At 34.8% G+C, this 21158-nt stretch overlaps 2 protein-coding genes across 3 annotated transcripts in view; both read left to right on the plus strand.

The window, feature by feature from the left end:
• The first annotated feature begins 180 nt into the window (after positions 1–180).
• On the plus strand, positions 181–15741 carry LOC118274237 (arginine-glutamic acid dipeptide repeats protein). The gene is made up of 13 exons (XM_035591667.2): positions 181–483; positions 2640–2903; positions 2983–4037; positions 5052–5169; positions 5421–5609; positions 6227–6411; positions 6916–7082; positions 7582–7688; positions 9035–9145; positions 9610–9698; positions 11262–11346; positions 12417–12546; positions 14256–15741. The coding sequence occupies exons 1-13, from the start codon at positions 320–322 to the stop codon at positions 14280–14282; spliced, it is 2691 nt and encodes an 896-aa protein (XP_035447560.2). The 5' UTR covers positions 181–319; the 3' UTR covers positions 14283–15741.
• An 878-nt stretch (positions 15742–16619) lies between these two features.
• The window catches only part of LOC118274238 (GRAM domain-containing protein 2A), a 73143-nt gene continuing 68604 nt past the window's right edge, over positions 16620–21158 (plus strand). For both annotated transcript variants that reach the window (XM_035591668.2, XM_035591669.2), the window contains exon 1: positions 16620–16796. In XM_035591668.2, coding sequence (XP_035447561.2) covers positions 16630–16796 — 167 coding nt within the window. In that variant the 5' untranslated portion in view covers positions 16620–16629. The remainder of the gene's footprint in view (positions 16797–21158) is intronic.

Raw genomic sequence — 21158 nt, forward strand, 5'->3', positions numbered from 1 at the left:
ATATTTTCACTAGTATAATAACTGTAATTAGATATAATGGAATCATTAAATAGTTAATTTGTTAATCTATATCGTTAACAAAATAGGTAAGTAGATAGTAAGTACATACATAAATAGTCACTTTTGCCAAGGCACAACACTATCAAAAATGACTATTTCAGAATTTTTATTTAATCTGTGCTTGCTGTGCTGGTGACTGGTATGAAGTTCGTGCAAGTGCTAAAGCGAGCGAACCGCGACGACTAGCCAAAGTTGGTGTATTGTATTTTAGTATCAATACGTTTTCCCTTTTTCTGTTTAACAAAATCAAGCAAATACAATGATTCACTTTAAAGATAATAAAAACAAATCAGCTCTTAGCACAAGATGGGCTCAAATGTCGAAACAAGAGCAGATTATAGAGAGGAAGAAAATGGAGATACAGGCCAAATTGGAGGCCCAAAAGCAGGCTGCGGCGCTTGCCGCTCAAGCAAAACTATCAAAGTAAGTCTTATTTAGTCAATCCAATTATATGTTCGTACATCGTAACATTTTCATGAACTTGTTTTCATTCGCGTTGGTATAATGAATAGTAGTTAAAATCAATAAGACCACGGAAATCGCCACACTTCATAGTCTATTGTGATTAGGGATTGCAATCCGGTATCATTTTCAATCCGGCCGGATTTCACCGGATTGATGCTAATCCGGCCGGATCCGTCCGGATCCGGCCGGATTTTAAAGTTACTTAGGGCCTAGTATTTAGTGGTTTTTAGTTTTGATAATAATGTATAAAAGAAAATAAAATACGTATTTATGGAAAATAAAATCACTTTTAATTATTTTTTCGGTATTAATTGTAATTTTTGGTACTATTTGTACTAAATCAAATTATAAAACTATTTTTAATAATAAATTAATCAGTCTGACTCTCACTTATTGATGTACCCATTTATGTAAGTATCTGAAAGTACTTAAGTAATAATAATACTATTAAACTCTTATTAATAATCTACACAGTTATATAACAAAACAGTCTTTTAAATTTGTACTTATAAAATCAACAACTTCAGTTCATAATCCTAAGAAACAAAACAAGAAGCATTTATTTTTTGCAATGCAAAATTCAAATGAAAATTATTTTGTGCCTGAAAAAACGATCTAAGAAAACAAATAGTGTTTATTGTACTCTCTCCTAGTCTGCTTCTGATGGCACTACAAATATAACCTGCGGCAGAAAAGGCCCTTTCTGCCTCAACACTGGTTGGCCAAATCGCCATCAAGTAACTGTAGATCAGCGAAATGTGTTTTCCTTTTACTCCTACTTCATACGCAGTAATTTCTTTTTTAAGTATTTTCTCATAATCTGTTTCTTTTTCGATCGCGTTCGCGTATTTTTTGCTTTACCGGATCCGCCACCGGATCCGGCGCCGACTCGCCGGATCCGGTAGGTCCAAAAACACGCCGGATCCGCCGGATTACCGGATCCGCCGGACCGGATTGCAATCCCTAATTGTGATCATCACACAAATAATCACAATACACCTAAGGTTATTGGAATTACATTGCTTTAATTATTATTTAGTTTTTTCAACATAATGATGGATCTTGGCTTTATTATATACCTACTCAACCTTGTAAAATTTCTACAAACTATGCTATTTAATAAAATACCATGCCTCTAAACCTTGAAGTCATCAAACTAGTATTAAATTGTATGTGTTTTAATTGGAATGCAGTTAAATAATAGCATTCAACATCAGTTTTATCTATTATAACCTTACCTTCAGTAAAATTTTTACTGTGGTAAGCGGGCGGAGACAGATTTATTATTTATTTTTATTGCCCATAACAAACTCTTTAGGTGAAAGATTTGAATTTAATGACTGTTTGAGTTACTAGATAGCTATCAACCTTCGTGTTCCTCTTGGCAAAAGCTTTCTTCAGTATTCACTATTCTTAGTTTTGGCCATCTCTCCTCCATTTACATCCAGTAGTAAGTTTTAGGTGAGGAATGATTACAATAGCTAATCATTGACTACCAATTATTATGAATCCTTAACATTATGAGGTCCAAGTTTTAAAGATATATATTTGAAAAGAATTTTCCAGTCAGTACCCAATAATAAAATTATATTAAGAATATTGAATGTAAAATACTCTTTAAAACCTACATTATTCATGGACGGAACTAATAAAAAATTCAATTCTTATATAATATTTAGTACCAATTTCATTATCAGCGTGAAATATGCAAGTGCACAGGTACTCGAAACTAATCAGCCAACTCTTATGCATATTGATTATAGCTAAATACAAATATTATGTATGTGCATTGGTTATCTATTGTGTTGCTAACCATTGACTCCAGCGAGTCAGCCAACAATGCAATGTTGCTTATTCAATGTATGAAGTCAGTGATGTAGAACCAACAAGTTAAAAAACAGCTAATCAACTATTGAAAGTAAAACATTCTCTCGATCTACTTGCCGGAACGGGCATGTTATTTGTACAGGTTTCTTTCTGTATGAAAATATTATATAAAACCACACAAGCTAGTTTTCTCTGAATATTTTTATAGGAATTTGATCCTAAATCAAGCTACTAAACAACCAAAATTCATAGACTTTTCTATAAAACAACTTGTGATATACTTCCAGTCCCACCCAAAAAGATGATAAGGGCTCGGTCAACATATTCTCCAATGATGGCAGCTTCATGAACCAGTTCAAGGCCTTGCTTGAAAAGCAAAAGCAAGACAAGCAGGAGAAAGAAGAACAGGATAAACATCAAAGTGATGATGAATCGAAGCCATCAGTTAAGCATGAGAGTAAAGACCAATCCTCTGCTGATGATTCATATGACAGAGAACATTATGGGCAAGGCATTGATGAGAGACGCAAGTCTGGAGATAGAGGACAAAGGTAAATGTGGTTAAGTTTTATTATATTATCATATTGTTTCCAAAGAAAAAGTTTGTAATTTCTCATTTTAAATTTCCAGGCCGAAACATCATAGATGGAATGACAGGGGTCGTCCTCGCCCCCACAGTCCTATTACACCAGTTGTGGAAGACAGAAAGAAGCTTGTGGACAACAAAAATCCTCATAACATCCCACCCCTTATGCAAATCCCTGTTATGCCACCTAATAGTCAATCTTTAGATTCTGACCGTAACCAATGGCTTCTAGGATCTAAGTCTGATGAAGATCCTGATTCTAGTAATGAAATGGGTCCTAATATGGGACCTGGACCAATGGGACCAGGGCCAATGCCACCTGGCATTATGGGTCCTAGCCTAATGGGCCCTGGACCTGGCCCTGGGATGGGGCCTGGGCCAAACATGGGCCCCGGCCCTAATATGGGACCTGGCCCTAATATGGGCCCTGGGCCTGGCATGGGTCCTGGCCCCAATATGGGCCCTGGAGGTAATGGACCAGGACCTAATATGGGGCATGGTCCAAATATGGGTCCAGGGCCTAACATGGGTCCCCGACCAGGTATGGGGCCAGGGCCGATGATGGGGCCTAGGGGCCCTATGCCTCCAATGCCCCCTGGTGGCCCTATGCCTCCATTTATGGGTGGTCCTCCTAACTTTCCTATGCCGCCTAATTTCATGGGTCCAAATGGCCCAGGGCCCTGTGGTCCAATGCCGCCTAACATGTGTGGTCCCAACATGGGTCCTGGTGGCCCAGGGCCAAATGGTCCTATGCCTCCATTCTTTGGTCCACCTTTCCCTAATATGATGGGTCCAAATGGTCCGCCTAATTCAATGATGCCTCCTAATTCTATGAATAACAATATGCCCTTCATGGGCGGCCGTCCACCTTTCGGGCCGAATGGTCCTCCAAACTTTGGTAATGGAAATGGTCCTCCAATGCCTCCATTTATGCCTCCTAATTCGATGCCTCCAAACATGCACCACCCTGATTCAAAATCCATGGATGGTCCACCGATGAAACCAGATGGAATGTCGCTACCTCCGCCTATGCCACTTGGACTTTTGGGAAATCCTAAAGATATGGACAACTCTGGACCTCCATTTAAACCATCGCAAGGTAAAAACCTACCATTATTTCTGTGTATTAAATGCCTTTGTACTATAAACTTATTGGTACAACATGTATTGGAAAAACTGGTCTTATAACTTCTATATGAAGAATTTGAAACTTTAATAATTATTATCTTTGAAATTTAATAGGCAGCTTTCATTAATATTGATTTATTTTCATACCTTTACTTACGTAAAGTAAGACCATCTTTCTGTAATATGTTGTACAAATGCAAAGGCCACGCAATAAATATTTAACTTAAATTGTTTTCTGATATTTAGTATTCTATGTTAATCGATAAAGTATCGTAGTTTTGCATGTTTCCATATCGTGAGGACAAAAAACCGATTTTTCAACTATATTTCGCTATTATTATAAACAAAGCCTGATTAGTTCTGAATTTTGCATAGAATGATCGTATTTTAAGCGATTTAATGTAGGTACATATTTCATATCTAAATATCAGAATTTGCATGCAATGTTGCCATTTGGCAACCTTTGCAAAGAGTAAGCGACAATTTATTTAATGATAGGAAACACGGTAAATGTTGGGTGAACGTTCACAATGCCTAAATGACTATATTTTAAAAGTAAGATTTTTTTTTTGTTTATTTACTAGATATTTTCGTTGCTATGCCGTCTTTAATAATTTGCTCCCAAAAATGCGTAAAGGTGCATCTGGATCGGACGAAGGCGCTGATCACGAGTTAGAAGCGAAATTCCTCTGATCTGGATGCACTTTAAGCTTAGTCATTGGCTGATTACTTGCTTATGAGGCATTATAATGATTGATACTACATTTAAGTTGCAATTATAAAACGATTTACTTAGTGGGATGTACCTAATGAGTAGAAGCTAATCTATACAACGTATTAGTAGGTTCAACGATAATGACATGAGTTCGCTTAGGTATCGTGACGTCACCCAACCTTTACCTAAAGCCGCGGTAGTAAGATAAATAGTCGCCCCGGTTCTTCGTCGTCGTGATCTCCAGACAATATGTTGACTCGTGGTGTGCAGTTCTCTCTGCAGATTCGTTGCCGCCGTCAGTCCTGCGAGCCGCCAGCGAAGTCGCCTGCAACGGCGACCACTGGGAAAATGTCCTGAAAGCAATTCACTCACAAGACCAAAATTTGTGGTAATGCCACTGTAGCCACTTTGATCCCCAGCAGGAGGATACGTGCTGTATTCTTTTTTTATTTACATACATTATTGTCGCAACGACTGTGATGGAACACCAGCTTTTATTGATCGTAACACGATAAAACACTTACTTGAGCAAGTTGTTCCATAACAGTATTTTCAGGTTGAATAAAACCTAACACAAACGCATCCTTTGTTGTTCTTTACCCTTTACATAAGATGATTGTACTATGCGAATCATTGCAGGTTCCTTCACAACACTAATTCGAACGAGTATAAGGCGTTTAGAGATCTAGTTACTAAGATCAGGAGTGAAAGAGGTGACAAGAAACCTGAAGTGAAGCCTGAGGACAAATATGAACCAGAGTTCAGTTTGGAAGATGATGACAGTAATGATGATTACAGATTTAACAATAAAGATGATAGCCGGGATAGGTAAGTGATGAATATTCTAACTCTATATATATTTATTGTAATCTGTGATAAATATTTTTATTAAATCATGTATAAAGCGAAACTGCTTCATGTCGTAACTGACCTTCAGCTATAATAGGTCAACATGTAGCCAAACAGGTTGGAATATTTATATATTATGCATCACACATAAAAACATAGTCCTTGGTTTTTATATCCTTGTAGTTAATCGCACATTACCTTGCTTTGCATTACTTGTATTGCCTTAATGGGGTCTAACGTTAGTAACGTGCTAACCAGCAGCAGATGGCGTTAATGTAGCGCAATGGCTTCTTTGTCCAATAGAGAATATCCTAATGTCAGAAAGGATTGGACAATAATTTTTTGACAACAATAGTGATTGGACAAATAAGACCATATGCTACATAAGCGTTATCTGTACTGTACCTTAGTACGAGTTAGGATTACGTCTAAAGCAATAGTTTGGTTGCCGCCGGCGAATCACAGCGCCTAACGTGCTCTCGTTTCGATTACTTTAAACGTAAAGCAAACTTATGGTAGGGTACTGGGCATGAAAACGTTAGTTCCCATTACAACCATGTTAAACACAATTTAATGTTTTAAAGTAATGTTTACAGTACTAAAGAAGGTTTTGGCTTCGGTCAATCCTATAAACGGGAACAAGCCAGTTCTCAGAGTGATGAGGAATCTGATAGCAAGAGGGAAAGAAAGAAGAAGAAGAAATCCAGATGGAGTGATGATCCTCCCGCAGCCGATATTAAACCACCAGGAGTTGTGGCCCCGCTACCACCTATGGTGCCAGGTAAATTAACGATTGTTATTTTAAAGGAAGAGTTAGAAAACTGCCCTTTAGCTTAAAGTTTTTGTAATCTGAGCCTGTAGCCAAATGCCACTTTAGCACATGTTTACCGAGAGTGTAGAAAACTCAATGTATGCAGAATGATGTTTTGTAGACAAACACTAACTGGCATTTGGCTTGAGGCTCTGGTGACTATGGTACATTAGCTATCAATTTTGTTATTTACTGTATACTTTATCATATTGAACAATCAGAAAAACTTAAAAAAAAATATATTTATGTACAAAAATATCTATTATTAGAATAACTGAACTGAAAACAGCTATAAAAGCTTTCTTCATAAAACTAAATTTTTATTCATCATCTGACTTCTGATGACATCTGACATCTAACTTGTGATCATCATCCGACTGATACTTCATTATCTAGTTTTTCATACCATATTTCTTTTTTCTTCTTAGAATTCCTTTTATCATCTTATAATAACGAATATTTACTGTTTTATAGGAGCAAAATTAGCTAAAATAGATGAGGAAGGCATAAAACTGAGTACAGTGAACCGCAACAACCAGGCTCTGATGCAGTATGCTTTGACAAATTATGGTACTACCAATCTCAGTGCTGAGGACTGGAAGAAGTGTGAGGATAACTTCAAACTTAACCTTTTATATCAGGTAATGTTTGTTAAATTGACTTAATATATAGAGCTCAAGAGTTTGAATGCGCTGAGCTGCTGGTGCAAATTGAATAATTTTTTTTGTGTTGGAGTCTATTTTTACACAATCAAAAAGTTGAAAAATCGCGGTTTGGTCTCACGTATATTAATGGAGAAACGGATTATATTAATGGACGTCGCGGTGTTTGCGCACCCTGCTTATGATGAAGAGTCCCTTTGTGACTCGAAACTAGTAGAGCTTTTCTCCATATATGCGAGTAAACCGTGATTTTTCAACTTTCTGATTATGTAAAAATAGACTTTTGAACACAAAAAAAAAACCATTTGTACCAGTAATTACGGAGATTAGCGCTTAACACGTTCAAACAAACTCATCAGCTTTATATATTAAGTATAGATATACACCCCATCCCTACTCCACAAAGAGCGCAATTACTTGGTGATCTTCCAGCCTATGATCTACAAAAATAGTATCTTAATTGCATCTATTTCAACAGGACATGTTAAAGAAACGGCAAGAGGTGGAACGTCTGGCCGCTGCGGGCAAGTATAAGTATGAATATGACAGCGATGAGGACACAGCCGAAGGTACCTGGGAACATAAGTAAGTGTTATACAATTATAAATAAAATATTGTATTATTTGCAAATACTTTCATCGCCTATGTAGAAGAAAGGTAATATTAACATACAACTATCGAACAAATACAATGAGGAGACGTCATAACTGAATTTCCCATTAAGATAATGCGTGACGTTTGAACGTTACAAACCACGCCTCTCTCTATTTTCCATCTAGCAGTTCCATATTACGAAAAACGTTTTTCACCACTTTCTCACCACTTGTAACCTATCTACACCTTTTAACTTATATTGTCAATGGGCAGGGCTGATTTTTGTGTCACAGTGCACAACCATTTAATGGCATATCCTCTTTGTACTTGCTTTATGCATATAACTTACTCGCATAATTGTTTAGGAAATCGCTCCAATGGTGTGTGGTGATGTATTTTAAAATATTTAATTAATTGACAAGTCGGAGCAATTAATTTTTGACCGAGTAAACATATCAATTGTTCAAACAAATAACTACATTAATATAAAGTGCATTTTTGGCACGGGTAATAGCGTCTCAGTTATACTGAAATGCAACAGGTGGCGCCACGTGCATCGTGTTTTGAACATACCTCTTTCAATTAATACATATCCAAAGGAATGCAGTCACGATGTTGTTAATGTTTTAAATCTGTAATTAAAATTAATAAGTTTACTTTACTTACACAATATAAATAATGATTTAAAATCATCATCATTATTTAAAAAAACAAAAACAAAATTATCATTATTTAACCAAATCATTATGTCTGTTGTGTAAGTAAAGCTCTGTGAATATCAATGGCAAATTAACTAAAATATCGTATGGTTTACTTCTTTGAGTTAATCAAATGATTCGTTTAAGATATTTCCATATGGCTACATAAGCGTTATACTCTCGTAAAATTAAAAGAACATATCTTTTAATCGTGGAGAAACAAAGAGATGCAGTGACAGTTCTCTTTCATCTGGGGCATCTGGTGAAAAATAAATAAATAACGTTCAAAAAAGCTCATAAAGAATACCCTTTTGTTCTCCACATCTTTGTTTTAATCCCGATCCAACTTTGATCATTAAAATGTGAATATTACATTCACATTATATATTTTTTAAATTATATTGTTGTCTAAAGATATACAACCCTGTATCTCCTATGCAACTTATACCATAACAGGTTATAAGTTCTTTGTTCATCTTTTCGGAAAATAAAGATGTTAGTTGTAGTATCTAGAAAGAGAAGTATGTATTAAATTGTATCTGTAAAATGGCGATTCATACATTACAATCAATAACATAACTGACAAAACACATTAACAATGAATAACCTTGTTCTAAATGCTTCAATCTTGTTTAATAGGTTAAGAGCAAAAGAAATGAATGCAACAGAGAAGTGGGCGGATGAACTAACAAAACAGGCAGCTGGAAAACATCACATTGGCGATTTCTTACCGCCAGAGGAACTAAGAAAGTAAGTTATTGTTTATAAACACAATTTACGCGTTTCTTGTTCACTGTTAAAATATATTAATGCTGTTTAATTCTGTTTTTATGTTTAGTCTGCTTTGTTTGTTGCTTTAAGCAAGTATTTTTTGAACATGAATGTTCTAGAAATGTAGAATTTTTGACGATTCATTCGGTATTTTCAAGACCATGTTCATTGCTTCACCATGCAAATAACCCGTTTTCGGTGTAGTAATTTGTAAATATTGCATTAAATACAATAATTAATGTTTGGCTATTGAATTACTTTGTGATTTTATGCCAATTTCTCCTACGATCCCACTTGGGTGCCACTAGTTATACTTAGGCCAAAATCGATGTGAAATATTTGTAAATAAACAACAAACGCAAGACTACATAGCACTTTTCAAATTAATGTGTACATTAAGAGTATTCTGCCGTACATTGTTATTAATAAAGGCTATCTTGCAGGTTCATGGAAAAATATTCAGCATTCAAAAGTGGCAAGGAGCCAGATTTGAGTGACTACAAAGAATTCAAGTTGAAGGAAGACAATGTCGGTGAGTGCGCCTAAATATTACAGTACGTTTTCCTCGACAGAAATAGCCGCAGAAGGCTAAAGCGTAGTGTAAAATTAATGAGTTTGAGTCAATCAAATTCGATTTTAACCCAGTGATTCAACAGCGTCCTTTATACTAACAACTTTGACCTGACTTTGGTCTAAAAAAAATATAATTTTTCCAAAACGTTGAGCTCTAGAACGCTCACTTATCACATTTATCAGCTTCATTTGAATAAATACGAGTTTACTTTTACTGCAAACACTGCAAAAATAAGAAATTGCCAATAATACTTAACTCTAACGTAGAGTCGAAGAATCCCATAATGTGTAATCACTTGTCTTAGAGACAGAATAGTACCTAATGCTTTGGTCCTTTTGCATTTTCCTATGTCGTAACTTGTACTACGAACATATTTTCACTATGTGTAAGATGTCGAATATTTTGGCATCTCCTATTGTCTATACTATTTATAGACATTGCAATGTCAAGTTATGTCGCAGTTACAATGTTTAATGGGTTTTGGTCCTCATTCCGGAGATTGTAGCAATTGCCAATGAATTTACTTGCACATGTAATTATATGTAATAAATGAAACGTAATATTGGCTAATGATTTTGTTATTGATGAAAATGTACTACGACTTTGGAGTATATTGTAATTCGGAACTTTATGTGTTTATTAGATAAAGAAAACTGTAGATTCTTAATACTTTATGTTCTACATTTATATCTTAATCAGACTGGAGACGTTTAATTACGACTAAGGAATATTCTTACTAAGATTAATGAATGTAAATGAGACGAAAGAGATAAGAATTGACATTTCGTTGTTTTTGCCAATCCTAGTTGAATTTAAGCGTGACAGTGTTTGTTTTTGATGGTATTTACTACGCAGCTTATACGGAATTATTTACCTTTAAAAGCATCCATTTTAATTTCAAAAGGACCTATTTATGGATTTATTGGAATAAATGATTTTACTTTGACTTTATTAAAATATCCTATAATCTCATGTTTACTATAAAACTAACCTGTACCAAAATCCGATATAATTCCCTATATTTAAGGTCATTTCCTCTTCCGAATTTAACATGAAAATAATCGGTCGAGTATTCGGAAAGCATCATCGTTCTACGAATTTGTTTCATTGCTTGCATGTTGGATGTCGTCCAGTAATTGAACGAGGTTTACATACTGATGACACAGACTGATAATATCCTAAATATGTTACAAATTTGTAGGAAAATCTTTAATACTGTCGTTTATATCTTGAAATGATTAGATGAGCAATGATAGAATAAAGGATTGAGCTGATGAGATGAGATCTGATAAATAAGATAGTATATTTTGTTTTGTTTAGATAGATATCTTATACGGAAATAGTTATTTCGTAGATATTATATGACGCATTTGTTTACATTTGAACTGCGTAAAATATTAGGATTCCCAACAGTTTTGTGTTTCAACCAGATTTGACTAATTAATACTGATGTATATCATGTATGATTTTCAGAAATGGAATCAATGTTGTTGATTAAAAATAATCCTTATTTGTCCATAGGTTTCAAAATGCTACAAAAACTAGGTTGGACTGAAGGACAGGGTCTCGGCGCTGAAGGCTCTGGTATCGTTGAACCTATTAACAAGTGAGTACCATTTTGAACCTTATAGTGAAGGATATTGAGGTTACATAAGTCCCGTACCTATGTTCGTTCTTTAGTATGCGTTAGTTCAGGCTACGCGTATTTCATTTAAATATGTTTAATAGATTCTCATTTACACTATCATTAGAACTTGAGACGGGATATTTACCATGTTTATTTATGTCTATGAGTGTATGCCGGAATATCGGAAACTCATATACATAAATAAACACGGTAAATATCTCGTATCAAGTTCTAAAGATAGTGTTAGTGACCATGTCAGTTTAAAAACTTATATCCTCATAATATAATTTAGTAGAATTCAACTATGAATATACTTTTAGAAACTATGTGTATATTGAAATCGAAAACATGATAATTATTTTGTTCTTATTAAACAAATGCGTATGTACTTCTCTTAAAAGAACCTGTTGATCCAGTCAATTAGTTTTTACCTCCACATTTTTTGTTTGGAATTCCAAGAATGTATGTTCTAAATTGTAAGATGATTGACGTCACATATCATGTTATAAAACTTGAAATGTAGGTGTTTTTGTCGAATGCTTGGTATGGATTGTGAATAAATTAATATTAAGTATCTGATGACATGTAAGCTAATTTACTTATTAGTAGTTCTGAGAATTAAATCTCTCTTTAACTATCTACAGAATTATCTGGCTCTAAATTGTGTTTAGGTCATGTTGTTTTTAGTTTTCGAAGCACGTAGGTAGCTAGATAAGTTTCAGCGTAGTTCATTTGAAAATAATAATAAGATATCACTTAAAATTAAAAATAGATTCTTTATTATCATTTTCTCTTTACTCACTTTTTCGCTTTCAATTATTTTTATATTAAACTAGCTTCTGTCAGCGGTTTCGCCCGCGTTCTCGTGGATAAAAAGTATCCAAAACCTAAATTCATCAAAATTCATACAGTAGTTTTAGCGTGATTGACGGGCAAAACATCCAAACAAACTTACATTTATAAAATTGGAGTGAAGTGTGATGAAAATTCTGAATAGTTTAATATTAGAGATTCTCTATGTACATTGATTATATCCATTTGTTATTCAGAGCCAATCAGCCCGTAGCCAACCTCGGTCTGGGAGCGTCAACATCAGACGTGGTATCAGCGGAAGACGATGAATTTGACGCCTATCGGAAACGAATGATGCTCGCCTATAGGTTTAGACCTAATCCATTGGTAAGTCTTCATTATTGACACATAATGTAACTTCTTCTAAATGTGGGAAAGCCATGCTTCGCCACGAATGGGCCAGCTCCACCGGAGCGATACCACCGCCTCACAGAAAACCGACGTGAAACAACGATTGCGTTGTGTTTCGTTGTGCGAGTGAGGTTACCGGAGGACCAATTATCTCCCTCTCCAATCATCCGAATCCCTGATTCCCCAACAACCCCCAAAAGGCCGGCAACACAATTGTAACGCCTCTGGTGCTTCGAGTGTCCATTGGCGGCGGCGATTACTTACCACCAGGTGATCCATCTGCTCGTTTACCGGCTTATACCATCAAAAATTCCCGATGGGGTAGGTAGAGGCGCCTATAAGTACTGAAACATTAACTCTTACCACTTACATTATGATTCCCGTGTAATTGGAACTGACTACACACCGGGTATAGCATAACTATTGAAATTATTGAAGTTTTTTAAGTTCAATGAACTTCAAGGAGTAGAAAATTCTACAAAATGTTTGTAATGTATTCACATTGAAAATTTATGTAAAGTTACTGAATAGTATTTGAATACTTTGTTAGTCTTTAGTTTTTGTGTCTTTTCTTTTAAGTATTTTGTTTTTATCAAACGCGATAATTGACTGCGCAGTTCCATTATTCAGTATTAATTGGTGTTTATATTTATAACTTGCGACCTTTTCTTAAACTTGCGTAGTTATTATAAAAAAAAACTCCGAAGAGGCCGGTAGAGGTTCATATATTAAATGTAACACTAACATTTTACCCGTTATGCTATTAGTTCTAAATAACCGGCTATAAATCCAGTCCCTTGCTTTTACCATGACTTAATTTACCCCATCCGGGAACCTCAAAGACCCTTTGCTAGGCTAATAAACGAGATAGTCTACCATGACACGGAAATTAAATGCCTAAAAGTACCTACTGTTACATCAAACTAATCCATATACGACAATAGCCCTTACTATAAACCGTGTATAAAAATAATCATTTAATTAATAAGTATGTTGTTATGGGCATTCACGTGCTTTAATCCCGATTTGTTTCCTTCCTCCCACGCAAAAACGTGAGTTCACAATGCAAAACAAACTGACAGTGTATCAAGGATGTTTGCCAAAATGTCCGCTGCACATATTTTCCCTTATTACTGATATGCGACATCTAACCTGTTTGCCAAATGTGGAGATTATAAGCAAACCCTTTTATGAAGAGAGGGCCAGAATGTAGGCAGTGGACTGTCACAGATTATTGATGTTGTGATGTTGGCCAAAATTTATTCTTATGGTAAATTAGCTGACGGATCACGTGATGGTAAGCAATCGCCGCCGACCATAGACACCCGAAACACCAGAGGCAATGCACTTGTAGTGCTTTGCCGGCCTTTTGGGGATAGGAATTTAAGGGATTTTGGGGAATCGAAGATTGGGAAGCGGGGTTCGTTTGATTCACTCACACAACGAAACACAACACAACCGTTGTTTTACGTTGGTTTTCTGTAAGACCGTGGTATCAGCCGGTCGAGCCACACCATACACACTATAAAATTATTGTGTTTGATCACTTACTACCGATTTTAAAAAATGTTTTTATCTAAAATCTTTCAGTTGAGATTGATCCTGATATTTAGGATTAAAATCGGCAGTTAACGATCCTTGTCATAGCTTAATGAATAGTGTTTAAAATTGTATTTTTGTTTCAGAATAACCCAAGAAGACCGTACTATTAAGAAGAATTTATTATTAATGTAATAATGAAGAAGATATTCCCGTAGTTAGTCAACAAGTTATTTTCTATAAAGTGTCAAATTTGTTTTTGTGGAGTTTATTGACGTTATTATTATTCCTTTTACAAACGGTTGCTAATATTAATTGTGCTGCCAAAGTACTTTTTGTACATGAAAATGTTCCATTTGCAATATTATTAGGTTGATCTGGGTAGCGAAAACTAAGAAAATAAATATAATATAAAATATTGTCGGTATGAATACGGTCTGTAATTTGTCTTATGCCTCTGGTATCAATGTATAAATTGTATGAAACCTACATACTATAAAAATATATTATCATGCGCATTTTAATCCAATTATGTTTGCTTAGTATTTTTCGCTACTTAAATCAGTAAAAACTTATACACATTTATAAGCTCTAAGTTAGTACTTAAGTTCCTCATTATCAAAATTCATTAAAAGGTGATTTTTACTTAGTTAATATTTATTCGTGTACATTACATTTACCTTGGTTGTTTATTTATTTATTTAATATTATATCTCTGTTTATCGGTTTTAACGATAGTTTTCAATATGGCAATTAAAATATTCAGCAAATTACAGATTTGCTGTAAATGGTCATACTTCACAAAAGTATTGACAACAAAATGTTGTGTTCACCAAACAGTTAAAAGAAATTATATAAACTTAAATACATAACAGCTGTTTTTATATTTGTCTAATACATGATAAATGAATTGAGTTTTATTGCTTCCTCGCGTAACGGTTTATCGATGATACTCGACTAGTTTCAAACCACGCTTAGGGCTCATAGTCATTAGCAACGTTGCTCGATAAACGACGCGGTAAGCGTAACATATTAAGCCGTAAACATAATAAATGAAAGCAGTTATTGAATATTATGTATTAAAATTTTATTTATTTATTATATAAACTTCAATATTATTTTATGTATAAGGGATCTTTAGGTACTTGGAATAGTCATATCTGTATGGCTAAATGCCAGTACCAGTTGTTATTGATCAAATGTAATGTCACATAACGTTTATTTATAGTATTTTGGTCAACTACATTAATTTTAGTATCAAATACTAAGCAGTCATCTTATTTTCTTTTTATAAATTAGGTGGCTTCCGTGTTTGTGGGCCTTATTATTTTATAGCTGAAACGGCTGCATAATAAATTGATTACAACTTTTCAAACAGATTCTCCTTTTATTTTTCTACTACAGTATATACAATCTTGGCGGCAATTGTGTTTATATAAATATAATAAAGTAATAAGTGTTCATAGTTGTATAAATACTCCAGAAAAATTAAATTGTCCTGTTAAAATACAGCTATTGTTACAAGACTACAAAATGTTCTTTAGCTATAGCTATACCTATAAATTATGTGTTTGTTCTAACTTTAAGTTGGTTCTAGCTAGATGTTAATAAAGAATATTTTAACGGTTAAGACATTTTTTGTTTTATTCTTTAAATTAACGGCAGTTCTTAATAAATGGTCATTGGTCATCTGTAATAGGGAACTAATATTTGAAAAGAGTTTCGAGATATTACTAGACTTAGATTTTACAAAGTAGTATTAATTTACGGATGAACCTTACGGTCAGCATTAGCGCAATAATAACATGAAATATTTATTTTCACATCAGATAATATCGTATTCTAAAAAAGAAAATGTGTTGAACAAACTACGAACCCATGATCATGAAAACGAATCAGTGACCCTGAGCACATGTGTCGGACATTGCAGTAACGCCAATTGGGTCATTGGGAAAATTAATATGTAACGATAATAATCTTAGATATGTAAATAACAGATCAATCAATCGACTGACCGGCGAACAATTTAGCAAGACAAGACAGTAAAATAACAAGTATGGGAGTGAAACCATTTATTCAGTTTAAAACAAAAGAATATTAATATTTCATCTGACCCTGAGATCAATGTGGGTAGGTATCTATAGATAAGCATTCTGCTAGAGAATAGATACCTAAATCTTATTCAACGTCAAGATTTCACTATACGTCTGTACAGGCTTACGTAAAATGTTTATGAATTCCAGTAATGTGCGGCAGTAAAGATGAATTGGGCGTTTTTCGACTGATCTAATTGTATGATGAGTCAAGTCAGTTTGCAATACTGAACGCCGCCGCGTGCGTCGAGCCAATCTGTACATCTCAGTTTTAAATTTAGACGCGAGTGACAAAATTTTCATGTGCGACTGTTATCCATTGATACAGTCAACAAATTCTTAGTTTTAAAACTGATTTCAAAGTGTGCGGATAGTGCTTTACATTACTGGATGTTGAGTGCAAAAACAGTTTTTATTTCATAGTGTTATGGTGCATAGTGCAATGGCGGGGTCCAAAAAGCCTGGGCCATTGAGGAAGAGTGCGAGCTGTCAAGTTTACGCTGTTACACATGTAAACCACTTGAACTCGAGTAGGAGTGATACATCGACTTCAACCAGTTCCTCATCAGAGAACTATGATACGCCACTCAGGAGGTAAGGACCTGTAATTGAATCGTGATCTCTAATTAAAGACAAGTGCTTATGAATAATGTATTAGGTACCTAGTCACCAAGCTATTGGTGCATGTACTCTTACCATGATCCGATTAGACAGTTCAAGTGGGCGAGAAGTAGATTTTATACTAATATGAACATTATTATGCTTACCACGTTTTTGATGTAGGTGTAATAAGTAGGTAGAACTCGTATTATACTGCTAACACATGGTAGTTAGATAAGATACCTAATGTCATAGAGTTAGTGACCTATGGCAGTAGGTAGGTTTAGTTTAGTGTTGCTAACTGTTGAAAGTGACGAAAGAAATACAGTTGAAGACAGATCTGCTTGATCATTTTAAAAATGGTGTTGTATGGACTTAGCAAACACGTTAAGCCATATAAACGATCATAAAAAAATGCTCCGTGTTGACGTGAAAAAAAAACAAACACACGTGTGCAGTTATACGAAGATTTAATTATTACTAATATTATTATGTCCTCAAAATCCTTTATAAATTACACATAATAGAAATGCAACAGTTAGGTATATTAATAGAAATGACATTACAAACATAAAAATCCGGTAAAGTTGGCAACAAAATAGTTTAAGCACTTACCTAACACTGGACATTGGACTTTCCTATCTACAGTACCTACCTATGTATTAAGTAGGAAAACACGAGTAAATTAAAAATATACATATATTTGTAGACATGAGCAAATTTTAGGAACACCTGGACAGACATCAGATACTCGTTAACTCGCAACGCAACGTCACGCCTTTTATCCCCAAAGGGGTAGGCAGAGAACTGAACTTCGTGCTTGATAGTCACGATAAATCGTCTATGTGACAAGGGATAGGGAGAAGGTTTATAGAGTAAACTTAACTATTTTTTTTAGAAGAATAGAGTTATCGAATGCCCGTTTTTCATAAGCAAGGATGAATATTTTCGTAGTAAAAGTAATGATTTGTTACTAGTTATTATTTATTACCTACTTCTAATACTTACATTATAAAAAGCTATAACAATTCAGCCATAAATACCAGCAACATAAATATTAAAAATATTACTTATAGTCACAACACTATCCACTTTTAAATGCTAGCTTTATTTTTATTGCAAACCATTTTGTTATTTTATACTTACTGTAACTCGTCAGTAGCTACTCGGAAACTATAGTTTTATGTGTATAGATTTATAGTTATGGAGGAGCAAGCTATAAATCTAAATACACGGACCTTGGCCCAATCGCAATGGTAATTGATCTAAGTGCCGGAATCCAATAGTTGGTTGTAAAACTTCTGAAAGTCTTATTTATAGCCTTTGGAAGTTGTTGTTTGGTTCCCTTTTACCATATAAAAGCAATTCATTAATGAATTTAAATGGTATAACATCAATCATTCCAATCCGCAATAAGCAAGCGTGGTGATCAATGCTCAAACCTTCTTCGTGGAGAAGAGGCCTTTGGTTAGCAGTGGCCGCTTATAGGTTGTGGATGATGATGAACATCAATCAGAAAACAGTATGTCATTATCTATTAGAGATTATATCTATCAACATCAAAAGTCCGTAGCCCGAGAGTATTTATCCGTTGTTGGACTAAGAACGAGACGTCATTGCATGAGGAGTTTGCCGTTAGTAATATCAACTAATCTTCGCATTTGCTAGCCTACCAGCTACCACGTCGGTAGAAGATATCAGTTTCAAAGATCCAGAGATCATACCAATATAGATAGCTAATACATAACTTCAACCCACACTTCTTCAGAACCTTTCTATTGACCAAAAATCAGTAGAAGTACCCAGTGATAAATTTCGTTCGACTACCTAATTGCGCATTTAAGCTCAATAGACAATCCCGTCCGTTTAATGATTACCTACTTTGTGAGGTCCCTAGGTAGTTACAACGTGACATGTGGTTTACTGTAACGGTAAGACGTGCTGGGGTTAACTTACCTAATTAGGTTAATCAAATAGAAACGACCTTTTAAGGAAAGGATAGAGGAACCGCAGACTAAGAGAACGGTTGGGTAGGTCAGGGATTGATAGACAGTTGAACGACACACCTAATATACTAATAATGCTACTTGGGTTCAATTTTCAAATAATTTCTTTGTAAGACGTACGACAAATTTTAATACCTAAAGGGTTAGAGTAGGAGTTAGAGAGAGGGGTATAGTTGTTCAAATCCAGATAATTATGTAATTAGGTACAATTTACAATGTAACTCTGACTGTTTAGCATGCGATCCGGGTACCTATTAGAAGATAAGATGAGGGCATTGCCTTTATTCGTAACTTAGGTAGGTACTGCCGCACTCAGAGACATTTAATGATTACTTAAACTATTCCTTAGTTACGATTTTGTATTGAAAACAATTACTAAGTACTGAGTTTAGTAATCATTAAAATATGTCTTTGTAAGTACCGTTACTGAGAATTTTCGAAAAAACCAAAAGAAGTCCCTAATTTCAATTCAACTCAAGCTGAAAATCGAGATCGAAAGATATATCTAGGACTATAGTCAGTATAAACTAGTTAACCTACTTATTGAATAACACTAGTTTCTAGCAAGTAGTAAATGTGTTAACGATTGTACTCATACGTACGTAAGAATGACGTGGCTGCGATCCGTGGAGTAAGGTCGTGGCCATAACACAAGGCGAGTGTGAAGGCGAGAAATTATGAGTAAGATTATGAGAAATTATAGAGAGGCGACTGTTTTGTGAGGCTGAAACTTTACACCGGCTGTGGAGCGCGAGTTGTGTTTGATAGGGGAAAATAACTGTTGAACTGAACTAAATGTATAATATTTAACGACATTTTACCAGCGGCTTTGCCTGCGTTCCTATGGAATAAAATGTAGCTTTTTTAAGGGGGGAAAATCATGTAATAAGTTCTCTCGTTTTGGAGGAGGCAAAAGGGAGTGTCAGACTCTTACTGACTAAACATCACCCCGTTCCTACTCCTGTTTTTCGAGCCGGAGCCCGGTAAACCCGCTAGGTACTCCGCAGCTCCAGATCAGATAAAAAGTAGCCTATATGTTATTCCAGGTCATAATCTATCCCTATTCCAAATTTCATCCCGATTCATTCAGTAGTTTTTTCGTAAGAGTAACAAACATATACTTTCGAATTTATAATATTAATAGGTAGGTTTTTAATGGTATTAGATTAAAATTGTAACCTAATAGGCAATCTAAATATATAGCATAAATCTATATATATAGCATCTATCTACATGCTTCTTTCATAAAGAGCAAGCCTAGCAAACAACTTGTGCCTTCAAATCAAAACACCAAGAAACGGCCAGCCATCTTAATCCCATTTCAAATTACGATCAGGTACCTAGTAGATATTAATACTAAATTACTAAGCTTATCAAACTAAAAATTATTACGTTATTAATATCGCGTCTTTGTGAAACGTCGTGTAAAAAGAATGGGTACATAGGTACATAGCGGCATCCTGCTCAGTTAGATCGTAAATTACCAATTCGCTTTGAGCAACCGTGGTGATTAACACTCGTTTTTTCCCTGTCTGAGAATAGGTCAATGCCTTACACATACCTAGATATGTACATATATGTATGTACATCGCAAATACAATGCAATTACCTATCAGTGTTAGTTGTAATAGTACATTACCTACTCTTTTGTAAATAACTTATTAATAAATTCTTACTGCATCTTACTTTTTACCTAAGATTTTCTTGTTGCGTTAGGAATCAGAACAAGTCTAAATTACCAGGAGGCCTACTCTAATTCAACGAAAAACGAAGTTTCGGACGAAACTTCGCAGATTTCGTACTACAATTCCATTTATTGCGAACTTTCGTTAAATAAAGATAAATAAACAGGTTTTGATTTGAAATTAAAAAAAAAACGTTATTTTAAGTAATTTTATTAGTAAATCAATAAAACCTACTAAAGCTTGCGGTTGAAGATTAAACGAAACTTCGCATTCGAGAACCGGAGTAGACCTAAAGGTTAGGCTGAAACTTAATACATGAGAGACTAATATAGCCCCTAGAATAAGAGATTCATACACGGCCACAATTTTTGCTCCTAGCACTCTTGAAGCTCTGCGAATGCAAGTGCAACTTGAATAAGTTAAGAGCCACAAAGAGTGACTGCTCCGTTCGACTATATCTTATGCTCTACCTCATTTGTCTGACAAAGTCTTCAATTTATAGTCATATAAATCATTAAATTTATCACAAGCACCTGGTTAGGTAGATATTATCAATTTTATTCTAGGTGAATGATAGGAGCTATCGTGATGTGTTTGTAAAAAGTCTTCAGAAGTGCACGTGTTAACTTCAGCAATGTTATTGTTAAAGTGTTTATTGTTGATCA

Source organism: Spodoptera frugiperda, chromosome 3 (assembly GCF_023101765.2).
Source record: "Spodoptera frugiperda isolate SF20-4 chromosome 3, AGI-APGP_CSIRO_Sfru_2.0, whole genome shotgun sequence".
NCBI classification, from domain to species: domain Eukaryota; kingdom Metazoa; phylum Arthropoda; class Insecta; order Lepidoptera; family Noctuidae; genus Spodoptera; species Spodoptera frugiperda.